This window comes from Equus caballus, chromosome 2 (genome assembly GCF_041296265.1).
Source record: "Equus caballus isolate H_3958 breed thoroughbred chromosome 2, TB-T2T, whole genome shotgun sequence".
Classification (NCBI taxonomy): domain Eukaryota; kingdom Metazoa; phylum Chordata; class Mammalia; order Perissodactyla; family Equidae; genus Equus; species Equus caballus.
In genome coordinates, this window is record NC_091685.1 from 27,858,473 (window position 1) to 27,875,800 (window position 17,328).

Here is a 17,328-nt window from a genome sequence, read left to right on the forward strand (position 1 = left end):
CATTCAAGATATAGAACAGTTCCATTATCTCCATAAAGTTCCCTTGTGCCAGTGTGTAGCCAATCCCTTTCCCCGTCCCCAGCACCTAGCAACCACTGATCTGTTTTCTGTTCTTATAGTTATATAAAGAATGTCATATAAACGGAATTAGACAATATGTAGACTTTTGAGCCTACCTTCTTCCACTTAACATAATGCATTTGAGATTCATCCAGGTTATTCTGTGAATTGCTGGACAGTATTCCATTGTAGAGATGTACAACAGTTTGCTTATCCATTTACTAGTTTGAAGGACGTTTGAGTTTCCAGTCTTGGGTGTATATATGAAAAAAGCCACTGTACATATTCATGTACAGGTTTTTGTGTGAACATAAGTTTTCATTTCACTTAGGTAGATATTTCAGAGTGGGATTGCTGGGTCATATGGTAAGTGTATGTTTAGCTTTGTAAGAAACTGCCAAACTGTTTTTCACAATGGCTGTATTGTACCTTTTTGTATTCATGCCAGCAATGTATGAGAGTTCTAGTTGCTCTGCATCTTTGTTACCAGTTGGTGTGGTCAGTTTTCTTTTGTTTATTTTAGCTATTCTAGTGTGTAATGATATCTCATTTTTTAAGATGAACTTTTTATTTAGGAATAACTTTAATTTTGGAATGGTATAATAATATTCTGGAATAGATTTCCGAAAGTGTTTCAAAGCTAGTACAGAAAGTTCCCACTTACCCCTCACCCAGCTTCCCCTCTTGTTAATGTCTTACATAACTATGGTACATGTGTGCAACTAAAAAACCTAACATTGGTATATTACTATTAACTTAACTCCAGACTTTGTTCAGATTTCACTTTTTTTCACTAATGTCCTTTTTGTATTCCAGGATCCAATCCAGGATACCACATTGCATTTAGTATAACTTTATTTTAATTTTTATTTCTGGCTCTAACATGTCATAACCAATTTATAAGATACTGCTATCAGTCTTGCTTCTGTTTATTGCAGGAATATTTTTTTCAGTTCCTATCTATCCCAAAATCCTATACATGTCATTTACTTTTCTTTTGGTGGATGGGTTTAATTTGTGTATCGTCCTTTTTGAGTTGCATTCAGAGATTCCAAAGTTTGAGACCACTGGCCTCTTTAGATTTGATCCCTTCATTTTAGACCAACCAGAAATTAATACAAGAGCCTCTGGGAAAATTATTTCAATTAAGTCTTTATCAAGAAAAAGAATAAGTTGTTAAAATTTACTCTTCTCTTTTACTTTGTTGCTTGAAGTTAGCATTAACAGCTTATATTGGTAAAATTATCTAAGCCTTTCTATTTTTGTTCTGTTTGAGCTATACATTTTAGTGTTTAGTTAAATGGCATTTTCAACACTGATGTGAATTTTTGATGGACAGCAACCAAAACACACTAATTATGATTTCTTTAAGAATATGTCTTTAATACCTGGCATTTTCTACCCTGTATTCTATTTTAGTGTTTTTCTTGTGGTTTCAGATATTCTATGAATATTTTGTGTTTGAGAAGAATTTTAGGGCTCTATTCAAGATTTACAAAAAAGAAAGCCCCAAAGAAAGAAATACGTGCGGAAAAAAAAAAAAAGTCATTTGCTGAGCTAGAAAAGTCACATTTTTCTGATGACAAAAATTTCTGATTATGCAGTACCATCCTGTGATCTCTTTATTAATATTCTTGACACAGTGCTTAGCACAGTGTTACAAAATTTAAAGTTAAATGTTTAGTAAATGCTTTTATGGATACTACTCTATAGATATCACAAAATGACTTCATGAGAGAAATACAAAGTAGGAAAACTACAGTCAAAATAGAAACATATGAGCCTCAATCATGAGGCGTAGTTTGTCTAAAATTGTTAGTTAAAATCAACTGGAAAGGAGAACTGGTGTATCTTTCAGGTTTAAATCTAGCAGTAAATTTTTTTTCAAGAACACATCAAACAGTATAGTGATTGTATGCTGATTTTAAGGGCTATTTTATAGATACTAGTACTTGAGTTTGTTCTCAAGGCATTAGAGGGATCAGTAAGGCTTCTCAAGATCCGTGAAACACCTGGGACCGCCAGTGTTACCATGTTACCCTGGGATTTCTTCCACTATAAATTTAGAGTTTGGCCCAGAGTGAAAGCAGGAGAATGCTAACTTTGTAGTTGTGTAACGGTTCTATTAGGCAAACTGTTCAACTATTTGGAAAGTTTTTGAGTGTTTTATGCTCACCCTATTTTTCTTAATCATTGGAAGCATTTTTGCAACTGTGTATGTAATCATGTTCTGTTGTCTTATTTACATACTTTTCTTCATTCCCCACCTTTGTTTTCAAGTTGTGTGTTTCATTCAGTGGCCAGATCGTCAACAAACCCAAGCAAGAGGTAATAGCAAAAACTAACAACAAAAAAATAAACTTTTTGCTATTTGTAGTGGTTTCCTATGTTGCCGTAATAAATTACCACCAGTTGGGAGGCTTAAACAACAGAAATTTATTCGCTCACGGTTTTGGAGGCCAGAAGTCTGAATTCAAGGAGTTTGCAGGGCTGCACTCCCTCCACGGGCTGTAGGGAGAGATTCCGTTCCTTGCATCTTCCAACTTCTGGTGGCTGCTGGCATCTTTGGCCATATCACTTCAGTCTCCTCCAATTCCTATTGCCTTCTCCTCAGTGTGTGTGTTAAATTTCTCTCTGCCTTTCTTTTATAAGGACACTTCAAATGGCGTTTATGGCCTACCCAAATAATCCAGGACAATCTCAAATTACTTAATTTAATTACAGTTGCAAAGACTCTTTTTTCCAAATAAGGTAACTTTCACTGGTTCTGCGAATTAGGATGTGGACCCGTCTTTCGCCAAAAATCTATTTCATGATAGCTGTGTATATATGTATTTGGGGAAGGGTATTCCTCTCTTTCCTTACCTCCTCCCTCCCTCCTTCTCTTTCTTTCTTTCTTTTTCTTGTCTTTTTTTTTAACTTAAAACTTTAGCCTATTAAGGGAGAGAAACCTAAGGGCTCCTAACCTCTAAGTAAGTAGTACCTGTGCTGTGATCTCTTGTTATAGATGTGGTATTAAAATTTGATTTAAAGTATATCATTTCTTGTTTTTATTTGAAGCAAACTTGTTAGTTAGCACAGACTTCAAAATGATGTTCCTCAAATCAGTTAACAAAACCTTGTGAAGAATTAAAGTTGTGATTTAGGCATCTCTGGTAAGAAATGGGGAAAGTGAAGATTTCAGTTTTTTTCTGCCTCTAAGTATTTTGAAGGTTCTTAATGAACTGGTTTTAAGTAAACATTTAGAGAAATCAAGAGCCTAGAAGTTGTGCTTGATTGAACAAATATTTATTGAATACCTAGTATGTGCTATCAGGTACTAAAGAGAAGAAGGTAGTCTCTGTCATTGTGGAATTTAGGATCGAGATTCTACAAGAATCTTAGGACCAAAGGAAAATTAGTTTTAACAGAATTGTTGACTGCCCGATTTACAGACCACAGTAGACATCAGAGGAGTAGTTTTGAAGAATTCTTAACTATTAAGTAATAATGAAGCAGGGAACTCCTTCACTAGTAATGTTGAGGTTTTAGTAGGTTGGGAGATGTTTTTCTAAAACCATGATGCTTATCTCTGACTAGAAATGGTAAAAATTTATTTTCATATACCTTGTAATTAAAATTACCCTTTTCATTAAGAGTAGATCAGAATCTGTACATTATAAATTTAAAACTTATGGTTGCAAAGAAGTGAAATTGTTATTTTTGCTAGACTATATAAGAAGTTAAAAAGTAGCATAAAAAAATCTCATTTTAGGATTTTTAGGAGGTCCTTAAAGTGCCAGTAAACACATTGAAAAAGAAATTTTGAGTTTATAAATTGAAAACACCTTAAAACTTTAAGAGTATGCTACTATACCATGAGGTCAAAGTAAAGTAACAGAATAGAGATTTAATGAAGAAAAAGGAATAAATAGCCTAAGGTAACATTAGGAATGTAATTTTAAAAGGGAGAGTCATATGCTCAATTCTACGTGAAGGGAAAAAAAGCTTCAGATGAGGGAGTTGAGAGTCTTAGGTTCCACTACTGGTTCTGCTGCTTGAAGACTTCATGAGGCACTGCCTTCACCTCTTTGGTTTTGGTTTATTTAACCCTAAAATAAGGATTACCGCTAATAATCTAATATTCTTTATTCCTTGTAGCATCTTATGTTATGTGTTTTCTTGCATTCCTAGAGTGAGTAATTTCTGTCCAAAATGGTAAAGCTAAATGTGACATGTCTTCTGATGTCAAATTCTTTCACTGTTGGAAGTTTGGTGCTTTTGCTCAGAACCATAAAATGTAGCAACCCTGGGTTTGTTTGCAGGGTCTAACTTCTTATGAAAGAAATAACACAGCAAGAAAATTAAATGAATTTTTCCTGCCTGTAGTGTTGCCATGAACTTCTTTAAGATTTGGGGGTGAGGGAGGATCACTGCAATTTAAATTGCTTTTCCTTCAAAGTTGAAATTTTTTTCTGAGGAAGAAGGGTGGGGCAACAATGTAGAATTTATGCTCAATTTTAGCTTAATGTCTTGAGGAACCTTTTTGTAGAAGGGTTTTTAAAATAATCTACTTAAACATTTTACTATGCAAACCTTAAAACATCCAACATTGTATCCCTTTGTATCTGCTTTTGATTCTTAAATTATATTTAAGCTATTATTATTATGCTATAATTAATGTAAAGTCTTAAGTTTTTTCACCTTTAAGTGAGCTTATATTGAAATAGTTTGGTTACAGTTTCCATTTTAGTATAGAATGTTCAATGGTAGAATTACAGCACAGGTAAACTATTCTCCACATGTTGATTATTTCTATTTTTTCATTTCTGTGAACAAGAAACTTACTCTCTTTTTTAAAATAGAGTTATCTTTTTACCCCTCTTTAATTTAAGGGGGAAAAAAGCTAAGAAAAATTGTTCAGGCCATGGACAATTTTATGACCTCTCTTCAGAGAATAGTCTAAAGGTATATACGATTTTACAGCTGTGCCTGAATATTCTTATCATCTTGTAGCCCAGATTACTTTAGGTTTTGTTGTTTAGATTTATTTTTGGTAGTTAAATAGATATGAAGTGGTATCTTATAAATATTAAAATTATTCAGTTAGTAGTGAGAATCTTTTCCCAAGTGCTGATTTGATCGTGGTGGTTACTTAAATGATCTATTTGTATCCTTTGATGGATGTATATGTCAGTCATTGTTTGCCACATAACAGATGATCAGTAAATGCTGAATTGGTTGAGTTTATATTGTAGACGTTAAGCTTTATCTGTCACAATTACTGCAGATATTGCTTCCATTTGTCATATCCTTTTAATCTTAGATTTATTTCTCATTGCATGAAAGTGTATTTTATATAACCCAATCTGTCGATTTGTTGCTTAACGCTTTCTTCTGTTGCTCAATATTTTATCTCTTTTCCACAGATGAGATACATATGCTAGTCTGTTTTCTCCAAAATTTCTTAAATGCTTAGTTCCTCATATATTGAGAATAAATCATAATGTATGATGTAGATATGTTTTTCTCCACATTGATATTCAATTTTTCTGACAATATTTTTTAAATGTTGATTTTTCTTCACTAATAAGCCACTTTTTAGATTCGATCATTGTTTTGGTATTTCTAGTCTCATGGGTCTTTCTATATTTTTTTATTGTGGTAAATATGCATAACAGAATTAACTGTTTTAGCTGTTTTTAAGTATACCATTCAGTGGCATGAATTCCATTGACAGTGTTGTGCAGCCATCACTACTATCCTCTAGTCTCTTTATTTGATATATTTATACTTTAACCTAAAATGTTATTGCTGTTCTTCTCAGGCAAATTATTTAAATCTCTGAATCCCAGTTGCCTTGTCCATAGTATGAGGATGTACCATCTGTGTCTTAGGATAGTGTGGAGATAAAATTAGGTAAGACAACAAATGTAAAAATCCTTGGTGTATTATATGTGCTCTGTAAGTGATTGTCCTCTTGCCCTTCCCACTATAATTGGTTTTAAAGACTGGTGTGGGGCGGATCTTCCTTAATTGCCTGTATTATTCTCCTTTTCTCCAAGATATTCTTGGTTATTTTTGCCTAATTTTCAGTAAGAAACTTGTAGATATTGGAATAAACCTTTGTTTACTTCTTATTTCAAACCTACTGTATATATTCTATGGATTATGAAGCCTAAATTACTACTCAGTATCATCCCCACCAACGCCTTACTGCCAAAAAGCACTGTTCTGCAAGAGACCACGGAAATGTTTTCTTATGTTTTGGAACCATTTTTCCTGGCATCTTTTCTGATTTTGCCTTATAAGGCTTTATAGTTTATAAATTAGAATGTATTTTAAAGAGATATCTTTAGGCTTTATGTTTGGTACTTTGGGTGTTAGGACAGTTGTTTCCGAGTTCATTGATAGATCCTCTTTAGAATAGATCAGTTATTGTCGAGTGACAGTATTTAAAGCAATCATCTTAAAGCCATTAGAAGAGGGTATTTTGCTTTTTGTTTTCGTTTCAAGGTATATGCATAATTATATTTGAGGATATGGTAAACATTTGCTGATTACCTACTTCTTTTAAATCCTGAAGTAATACACATATTAATAAAAATCTTAAGTGATGATCCACCACTGTTTTGATACTTCTTCAGACTACTTTTGTTTATAACTGTTTTTGCGGAGATATATTTAATTTTGGGAAGAATTTTCCCAGGAAAGCTTCTGTAGCCTTTTCTTTGGTGTGCTCTAAAACATATATATATATATATATATATATATATATATATATATATATATAAAAGGCTTTGGAAGGGGTAGTAAATAGATTTCTTAAAATACAGTGTAGTCGTTGATCAAATTTTTGAGCTGTTTTCTACTTAGAACTGTATCAAAGACATTCAGTTAACCTCTGAATATCTCTGTGCACACTTAGCCACGTGCAAGTTCCCCTTCTAGGACCTCTAATCAGACTGTCGCTCTATCTAGACACTTCTCTTGATGTTGTAAATTAAGAGTGATATGTACTTTGTCTTCATTGAAAACAATTTGACCTTTATTCTCTGCATTAAAAAATATATATCTTTTATATATGCGCATATGCAAAACATATTTTAATGTATATTTATACATTAAAATATTAAATTATTTTATAATTATAGTAGTTATATATTATAATTGTATGTTATAAATCGTATGTTATTTAGCATATGTTAAAATATGTTTAAATATATTTTTATTTCCCTTCCTATACTTAAGAGCTATAATAACACATTAAAGTAACCTAAATTCTTGCTTGTAGCCATTTGCAATTACAGGGTATATAGTATGTTGAATTTGGTACAAAACAGAAAAACAGAAATTATGAGGTAGAAATCTAATTAGAATTTTGAAATAAAATATTTGTTACTAATTATTTCCCTTCTAACTTCGAAGGATTAAAAATAAAAATTATGGCTGCCATATTACAAAAGGATCTTGCTTTATTTATGAGCAGGTGAAATCACAATATTTAAAGTCGTGTGACTTTTTCTTTCTTTCTTTCTTTTTTTCTGAGGAAGATTCACCTGAGCTAACATCTATTGCCAATCTTGCTTTTTTTGTACTTGAGCCACTGCGACAGCATGGCCACTGACAGATGAGTAGTGTAGTTCCATGCCCAGGAACCGAACCTGGGCTGCCCAGGTGGACCATGCAGAACTTAACCATTAGGCCACCTGGGCTGGCCCTTGTGTAACCTTTTTGAACCAAACCAAAGTTCCTATTTTTTTATTATCAGAATTTGCAAATAGGGAAATGTGGAATCTTAGGAAATACTATTTCTGTTCTCAATTGTATGTTTTCCCAGATTTCTGTCCACTAGGGCTTATAGATACTGACACACTCTTTCCAAAAAGGATGATAAAACAACTGTATTTAGAAACCAATAGTAAGAATTAAAACTAGGAAATTGTGAAAAGACATTACTATCCGAATGCCTTAAAGGTACTTAAAAGATTAACTCAGAGTGTGTTTTGTAATTTCATCGGCTGTTTGACTAAGTTGTAATTATATTCATTTAAATTACATAAAGAATTCACTTCCCACGTCTATGTTAAGCCATTATATTATTGGATATTTTAAAAAATGAATCTCATTGAATGTGGAATAATGTCAAGTTACATTAATGGTTAAAAAAATCACAAACTCTAGAACCTAATACATGGAAATGAGAATACTAAGATTTGTATGGTAATTCTGTACTTTTTTTATTGTCAAGTATTGAAGCACTGTGTGTACTATATAACACCTTATCTGTTTGCTAGTAAATGTGACGTGTGTAAGCTTGTGCCACTTGTAGAAAGTGGTGTTAGATCTTAATATTAAAAGATTTAGCACATTGATAAATGCTAGGAATGTGATAAATACTTGCATCCTTATATTTAGTATGTTTTTATATTTCAGTTCTTTCAGATTACAGATTATTGGAAGGAAGGAAGAATACTGTACTGATGTAAAGTAGTATCTTAGATGCGTGTTGTGATGGAATTACATAATTTATAGTCATTATTAATATATTTTATACACAAATGTAACAAAATGTATGTTTGCAAACTTCAGACATACCACATATTGCCAATAGAGTCCTGGAAGATTCTGTAATAAATTCCTTGTAGATTGTTTTATTTGTTTTAAAATGATCAAAATTATTGGTGGTCATTGACCAGTTACTTGATTTTAAAATTATTTTTCTAAATAGAGAGATCATCTGTGCCCCTTTTATTGCTCTAAATTGAAAAGCTGAGGAAATAAAGATAATTTTTAAGACAGAAACAACAAAGGATGCTTATTTTTGAAGAAGAAGAAATAGGAGAGGTAGAAAGGAATGTCTTCCAATTTTTTCCTTAAAGGTTTTCTTGCAACTTTCTCTAGAATTTATTTCAAGGAAAATAGAAAATTTGTCCCTTTCCATTATAAAATCACTGTAATATTACCATATTTCTAAAAAACAAAATTCAAGACTTTAACATTTAGTTTTGTAGGGCTTGAGGATTTATTTGCCCACTATTAAGAGTAGTACTTCTTAACGTTTAAAAAATCTATGTTCTCCTTTAATGTTGTTCACATTTTTACAACAAATTAGTTATTGTATTTAAAACAAAATTAAAGCACATTATTGAGTACCCTTTTTTTCCTTATTTACAATTTTCCTTAACCTTCCTCTTGCTCAGAGATAGATTTATAACCCTTCCCCCATGAGAAGGAATTTCCCTCCCTCTCCCTTGCCGAGAATCTGCTAATTAATGATTGCAGTTGTTACAGTTATGGCCTTTCATTAAGTAAAACATGGAGTGTTATCATTTTTTGTTTAGGTCAGAGCAGGTCACACAAAAATTTAACAGATGAGGTATTAAACGCATTACATTTCTCCAGTGATTTGGCCCTACTTTGCTCTTTCTTTTAGGATGAAATCACATATGCACATCATGTACATTTAGACAGTATTAAAATCCCATAAAGGAAAGAAAAGACATTTCAATTTAAAACTAAAATAGATATAAGCTGGTAAAACATAAAAATGTTTCGTCTTTCACAATAATGAGTCAGTTTCACGTCACATTGATTATGCTCTTCTGAGTAGAACAAAACAAGTGCAGGGAAGATAGCTCCTGTGAGCTTTAGTTATTGCGCTTTGTAATTCTGCAGCACTAGTTATCGACGTCATGTAGTATGAGAACTTAGCTTTTGAGCCTCTGTGTATGAGCTGCACGTGAGTGCATTGAGCATCAAGTGCTTCTGACCTTTAAACCTTTTTTTCTTTTGACATTCTAGATCAGGGCAGGGAGTAAAGCTGTGTCAGAGTTGGACAGTTTTGCATCTAATTGTATCCCTTACACGTGTTCTCTCTCCTTTTCTCATTCTGGAGTGTGGCTCTAAAATAAAGTTGGTTGTATTACACCAAGATAGAGTAGTAGAAGCAATAGAAGTGGAGTGGTGGTGTATTGGCACAACTGAAGTTTTTCATTTCCCTTTTCATGTTGTCTATTTTCATTACCTCTTTAATAAGATTTATACTTGCTTTAGCTTTATATGTTGAGTTGGTTACCGTGGTTGGTAGAAGAAGTGCAAACAAGTGTGACCTTAGTTAAAAGCATAAGCCATCACATCTGTTCCGGAGACATACTAGATTCATTTTTGTTAAATACAAATAGAATTTTTCATTTTATAATGTATTTAGTTTTCTAATGTGTCTCTCTTGCCTGCAGGGCACAGTAAGATGTTTTTACCAGTAAATGTGGGGCTTAGAGTCCTATTTTTCTTTTTTCCTCTTTAGTTTGAGGGTCAGGACAGGAAGAGCAGGGTCTGAGAAGGTAAGGATTTTGCTTAAATAGTTGACTAGGCAGTATATTTAGTGGAGCTCGTTATTTCAGAATAAAATTGGCTCCTAGCTTTATATGATTATTTTTTCCTTAATTCTGAAATTCAGGGTTTTACTTTACTTATTTATTTGCATTATTAAAATAGGTCTAGAAGAATTGTTTTCCTTTAAGTTGATTACATATATATACAGATTGTTGATCATGAAAGTATTTAATTGATTTTCCAGTTTGTCCTATTTAAAGTGATTCTGTGTGTCTGTGTTAACAGTTATGTAAACGTTCCACATTAAAGCAGGTTAGATGTTATCATAACTTACTGACTTGCTAGGCTAGTTATTATCATTTTTTGAATGCAACTCTAATCCTTAAAAATAATTGTTTTAGTTATCTGCACATGGCTGTTATTATAAAATGTTTAATGCATTAGGCACTATAGTAACCATGTTTTAAGTACAGCAGAAGTGGTTTCATGTGTTGGCTTTTGCAAGATATTATAAAAGTCATCGTGTATACCTGGTCTTGAATTGGTGTAGCATGTCAATTTTGAAAAGCCACGTGCAAGTTTGAGATTTTGAGATTGGGACTCACGTGGAAAGCTTGAGGTAGCAAAAGATTAAAAACTTATTCTCTGATGGCCTCAATGATAATGCTTTAAGAGTACATAAAGCTTTAAATCCTCCCTCTTTTTTAAACAGACTGTGAAGACTGCTGAGAGACGCTTGAAATCCAGTCACATAAGCATAATACAGAAATATTGGTCCTCATGGAAGAAGAGCAGGATTTACCAGAGCAACCAGTGAGTATTTCCTTTAACAATTTAAAGTTGATTGTAGAAAAGCTAATCTTAAGAGATTTTAAATATTATTCAGTTATACTACAGATTTCAGATTAGAAAGAAAAATAAGGAAAAGACTCCTTAATACTTTCCTTTTAAGAAAACAATGTTATATGTTCTTAAATTCATATTTTGCTAACTTCATGCTTAGGAAATTCAGCATTACAAATTAAGTATTGTATTTGGAAATGTCATTTAAAAAAATCACTGGCTATTCTTACAGTTTTTAGAAAATAAAAGAGGATATCTCTTTACCAAACAGTATACATCATTTCTGCCAAAAAATTTAAATTTATCTTTACCTAAATTTCCCTGACTTAATTTTTTAAAAAGTAGTAGTAGTTGAAGAAAGTATAATTTGACCACTAGCTAATTCTTAAAAACAGGTAAGATCCTAGTTGAATTTTTAATTTCTTTTAAATATTTAATGTAAATAAATAAAATCATTTCAATGTCCCCAAGTGATACGGATTTATTGCCTTGCCATGGCTACCTTTTGGTTTTTTGTGTAAGTGTTTTTTGATCCTTGGCATTTAAAAAAGAAAAGCAATAATAATCGTTCTTTTAAGATACTTTTCTGTTAAAGGGTCTTTTCCTTTTGTCTTGAGTTTCTTTATCTGAAGTTAGATAAATACTGATTCAGTTTGCTATCCTGAGTGAGCCTCTTGCATTTATTTTAAGAGAGAATATAGAGTGGTACATGTTTATTTTTCTTTATGAAAACCCAACCTAGAAAGTGTGAACTTTGAAAGCAGGTAATAGGGTATGTTTTTCATGTTCTAGATGTATTCTTATATCACAGAAGGATGGACACTAGCTTCTATTTAAATAATTAAGTCCTTTAATATATTTTTAATATTTTTCTTTATGTTGAGAAATGCATACTGATGATTATTTTGCCATTATTCTTTTAGTCCTCTTACTAAGTTTAAAACTAGGAAGATGTAAGCAACTGTTAAAACAACCTTTTGAAACACTGAAGTATCATCCCTGATCCCTGGTGGGACTTTAATAATCAGGGAAGTGGTAGGGTTAAAAATCATCCTTAGCAGCGTATCTGGGCTATACACTATAAGAACAAATAGTTGAATTAGAGACACTAAATGTACCAAGGAAAACTATGTCATTGAGTTTCTAATGTAAGACAGAGGTCTAGTCATAGTTTCAAAAGACTTATGTAAGTGCCAACATACTGTTGAAATGGGTATTGTTAGTTACTCCTTTCCTACTTAAGGTAATAAGAATTGTGAGGCTGACCTGCTGGCGAGTCATCTTTTCTGCTCTGCTTCATTTCCTTGCCGTTTTATTCAATTTCTGTAATGTGACGTGTAAAACTTGATTGTTACTTCAGAGGAAGGTGAGAAATTAAAGCACTTTAAAAACAAATTTTCTGCTGACTATAAGTGGTGATTATCATGGGACATCATTTCCTTGTTGATTTGTGTCTGGGTCTTAATTTTTAAAGGTGACTGAGTAGCAATACAGAGTGGTCAGTGCCATTGAATTTATGTTAAGTTTAATGTTACTTACAGTTGCCTTAGAAATGAGAGGCACGGCATGCCACCTAGGGCCACAGGGGAAGCACCAATTTTGGTCAGGAGGCAGTAAGGAGCTAGGGGAATGTACTGGCCATGGCCTTTATTGGGGTTTCCGCAGGCAAGGCGAGATGAAGCAAGGCAAGCCAGGGTAAACAATTTAGGTTTGGCTAGTTTGAATGATTTCAGGGGGTTTTGGGGTATAGGAGCTCTTATTAAGTGTCTGGGATGTGGCCCTGGGTTGATTTAGAGCAGGAGAAATACTGACTTGGTGTGTGAGAATTAGATAAAGGAGGTGGTGCAGAGAATGGGCACTGGATTGTGGGGTCGATGTAAACAATTTTAGCTCTTAGTTTGGCCCTGTGATTAATAGATGCCAAATAGACAATTACAGAACCTAAGAAAATACAGAATACTTATTAACTGTTAAAAGTAATTAGAATAGGAAGAGTAAACATCAGACTTTGAGGAGAAAAACAAGTTTTCACAGACTGTAGTAGAGATCAAATATTAGAGTGGAAAGAGTGATCCTATCTCAAGTTGATGATAATAAGTAAAGATTTTTAACCCTACTGTTAAGTGAATGTAGAGAGAAGTGTTAGTCATGGGCATTATTACTGGTATTATGTTAATCTTCTTGTCTCTTCCTTATTGAATGATTCCTCTCTTGTTTCTCTACTACTTACTTGCTCTGTCTTAAAATTAGTTCAGGTTATTGTTTACAGTGCAACATAAATCCTAGCCTCAGGTTCTATCTTTCACTTTCCCTTATTGCCACTTAATCCTCAATCCTCTGCAATCAGAAATGGTTCTCTCAGGGCCGGCCCCCTGGCCGAGTGGTAAAGTTCACACGCTCCACTTTGGCGACCCAGGGTTTCGCCACTTCAGATCCTGGGCGCGGACATGGCATCGCTCATCAGGCCGTGTTGAGATGGCGTCCCACATAGCACAACCAGAAGGACCTACAACAAGAACTATGTACTGGGGGGTCTTTGAGGAGAAGAAGAAGGAAAAAGAAAAAGATTGGCAATAGATGTTAGTTCAGGTGCCAATCTTTTGGGGGAGAAATAAAAGATTCTTATGGTCACCACTTACCTTGAAATCACTCACTCTTTTTCCCCTAGTCTTCATCTTTTTAAATTACTCTGAATCAGCTCATATTATTGTCCAAACTGGAACTCTTTTCAAGAGTGAAAGGGAGCACTAACCAGACTGGGTTTGGGAATAAAAGGTATAAACCAAGACTATTCCTGGCGAACTGGAAGTACTTAAACTCCTTTATGGGAGTCGGCCTGGTAGCATAGCAGTTAAGTTCGTGCACTCCACTTTGGTGTCCCGGGGTTCACCGGTTCAGATCCCAGGCGCAGATCTACGCACCGCTTATCGAGCCATGCTACGGCAGGCGTCCCACATATAAAATAGAGAAAGATGGGCACAGATGTTAACTCAGGGCCAATCTTCCTCAGCAAAAAGAGGAGGATTGGCAGCAGATGTTACCTCAGAGCTAATCTTCCTCAAAAAAAGAAAAAACTCCTTTATGGCTATCAGGGATGCACTCTGAACTCAAGTTTTAAGTGACATTTAGGCATAGGAAAAATTTTTAGAAGAAATACACCAAACTTAATACTGATTATTTCATGGAGGTGGTAGGGCAGAATTAAATCTTCTGTATTTTATTTTATACTTATCTGTATGGTTTGGATTTTTAAAACTATGAGCATATGTGCCTTTTGTATTTAAATTTTACAAAGAAGTTAGTAATACTGTAGACAGAACAGGAGGTAAAAGCTTATAACCATAGTGTTGTAAGCGTGGTGTACTCTAGGCTAAAACATAGGAAAGGGATGAAGCTTGGGAAACATTCTTGAGAAAAGTAAAAAGGATCTTAAAAATTGTGTTTTGGGCTTGAGGGTAAGGAGAAGAAAGGGATGGAACAGCAGGCAAAGAGAGAACATCTTGACTCAATCTCTAATTTCTTTTTGTCTTCTCTATCAAGGGGAGTAATCTTCAGATTGTAAAGGATAGCGTATCTGAATTTTTTAAAAAATATTTTATTCCTATGTTTATAAGCAAGTGCCTAAGTTATTTCAAATGAGTTCTAATTCTCCAGACTCATAGAAGTTCTATCCCATAGACCTAAAGTTTACAAACATGACTGCCAAACCAGTGCTGATCCTCTGAAAAATCACAGAGTGAAGTGCTTGAAACAATGCTATAAACAAATCTTGCACTGTTTGGTTTTTTTATTCAAAGGTGGAGGCAGTGAGGAATTAGGTGCTGGAGTAGCACTAGTTCAATGCTGAGTACTAGTTCAATAGAGTAGTACTAGTTCAATGCTGATTAACGACAGCATTCTAAAACAGATTATTGAACAGACTTTTCTGGACACTTAGAAAAAGACATGGCGATCACCAGGAGCTATTATATATTGTCTCTAAGGACACTCAACATTTATATTGATAGCTTAAAGATTTAGGATATAAAAGGATCAAATATCTATGTGACAGCTGGCAAGAATAACTGATATTTTAAATCAAGGCATAAAACGGTAGCATGTATTGACTTAACCTTACTTCCTCAGGGACTCTCAGTATGTAAACTGCAGTGTGATGGCATTATTCTTGATTTAGTGCTGCTCTTTATTCTCTGCTCTTCAAATTAGACTCTGCAATCATCAAAGAGAGGATCTCGCTGTCTTTGGTCAGGATTCTTGCATTTTTGGAAGGTTGCTTTTGGTAACGTAAAGTTATTTACAACTCTGTGATGTTTTTTTCCCCTAAGCAGACTGAGCATGGGCCTGTTAGTATTACTCGCTAGAAGGTTTTGCCCTCCCTCCAAGAAAGGGTCTGGGTACCTCATCTTTTATTTTCTGTCCTTGCAGAGTTTTGTCATGACTAAATGCTAGTTTTGTGTCTTGTGTGAATAAGGGCTAGAAAGAGATTAAGTAGATGAAATATTCTTTTTTCATTTAAGTTATCAGATTTTCAGTAAGTGGAGATATATATGAATATAGATTTGTTTTTGCATTACATGTTTATTTCATAGACCCAGATTTAGTAACTTTTTATTTTTCTGATTCCTGAAATTAGCAGAGAACTAAAAAATTATTTACAATAATCAGGTGAACCTTAGAGGCTGATTGGCGCAGTGCAGCTGTAGCTGTGGTTTTCACTTGCTTTAGTTTACTCTGAGAATTATCAAGTATTTTTAGGCCACCTTCTCTCACCTGGGTTAATGCGACAGCCTCCTCAGGTTTACTTACATTTAGTTCGGTCCCCCTCCTGTTCATTTTCCATCTACACTTTATCAGAGTGATCTTTCAAAAATTTAGAGTGGATCATGTTATCTTGCTAATACTCTAAGGCCCCCTCATTACCCTCAAGATCTTGAACTTCTTAATCTGGCTTATAAGGACCTTCATGATTAGGCTGTTTACTGCTACAGCCTGATTTTACCACCCTTCCTCTCAAACTCATTACTCCCAATCATAGTGAATTTTCAGTAGGCTGAGTTGCATGTTCTCCCTCATCTGTGAACCTTTTTATACATGCTGTTCCCCATGTGTGGATTACTGTGCCCACCCCCCCCCCAACACAAGTGCTCTCTCTTTGCTGGTTAAATCCAGTTTATCCATGAAGTTTCAACTTAGACTGATAATTCTCAATTGAATTAAAATCATAGAATGTTATTAGAGGTGTTAACTGGTGAGAATATATTGTCAACATGCAGAGTCAGAAAAAAACCTTGAGAACGAGTGTCTTACACAATACTTCCTCTGGAAAGTTTTTCCTCACTTACTAAGCTACTATGTCCCTACATTCCTTAGCTACTTCCTCCCAATAAAAAGACTGGGTTTGGTGCCCCTTCTTTGTGTCCCATATCATCTTATACGTCTATCAGAATCTTTATTTCACTGTTTTAGTAATTATCTGTTTACTTATCTTTCTTTTCAACTAGACTGTGAGTGCCTTGAGGTCAAGAACTATATTTTGTCGTTATGTTTCCTATCAGAAGGGCTTAATAGGGAACACTCAGTTGAATGAATGATAGCAAGAGTATGAACTGGAATTCTCATTGTAGGTGAGACACCTCTAATTCTCGTTATAGGTGTACGGTGGAGAATCTGCCGTAGGGTGGTTATTAGTGGGGGCAGTGCTACTAGCTTCTGTAACAAATAATCAGTGTCTCGGTAGTTTAACACAAAAAAATTGTATTTTTCTCTCACGTTAGTCTCATGTGGATTGATGCTTTTCCTAGGCCTATCCTCCATGAAGCCTGCTTTCATCTTGTGATGCCATTATCTTCAACTTGTGGCCTTCATGGTTGCCAAAGAAGGGAAAGAGAAGCTTGAAGGATCATATAGAATGTTTTTAAGGCCTGGTTGTACAAGTGGCTTACATGGCTCCAACCTGACAGCAAGGGGGGCTGGAAAATGCAATCATTCTGTATCTTAGTCCGTTCGGGGTGCTAAAACAAAATACTATAGACTGGGTGGCTTATAAACAACAGAAATTTATTTCTCACAGTTCTGGAGGTTGGGAAGTCCAAGATCAAGGTCCTGACAGAT

At 34.2% G+C, this 17,328-nt stretch overlaps 1 protein-coding gene across 17 annotated transcripts in view; it reads left to right on the forward strand.

Annotated features, from left to right (window-relative positions):
* EYA3 (EYA transcriptional coactivator and phosphatase 3) overlaps positions 1 to 17,328 on the forward strand; it is a 100,196-nt gene that overhangs the window by 18,234 nt on the left and 64,634 nt on the right. For 12 of the 17 annotated variants that reach the window (XM_070260636.1, XM_001500462.7, XM_005607290.4 and 9 more), the window contains one exon: positions 11,087 to 11,187. In XM_070260636.1, the coding sequence (XP_070116737.1) occupies positions 11,155 to 11,187 (33 nt within the window). In that variant the 5' untranslated portion in view covers positions 11,087 to 11,154. Of the gene's footprint in view, positions 1 to 5,866; positions 5,959 to 11,086; positions 11,188 to 17,328 lie in introns of all 17 variants that reach the window. The other 5 variants (XM_070260633.1, XM_005607288.4, XM_070260631.1 and 2 more) reach the window with 1 other exon arrangement.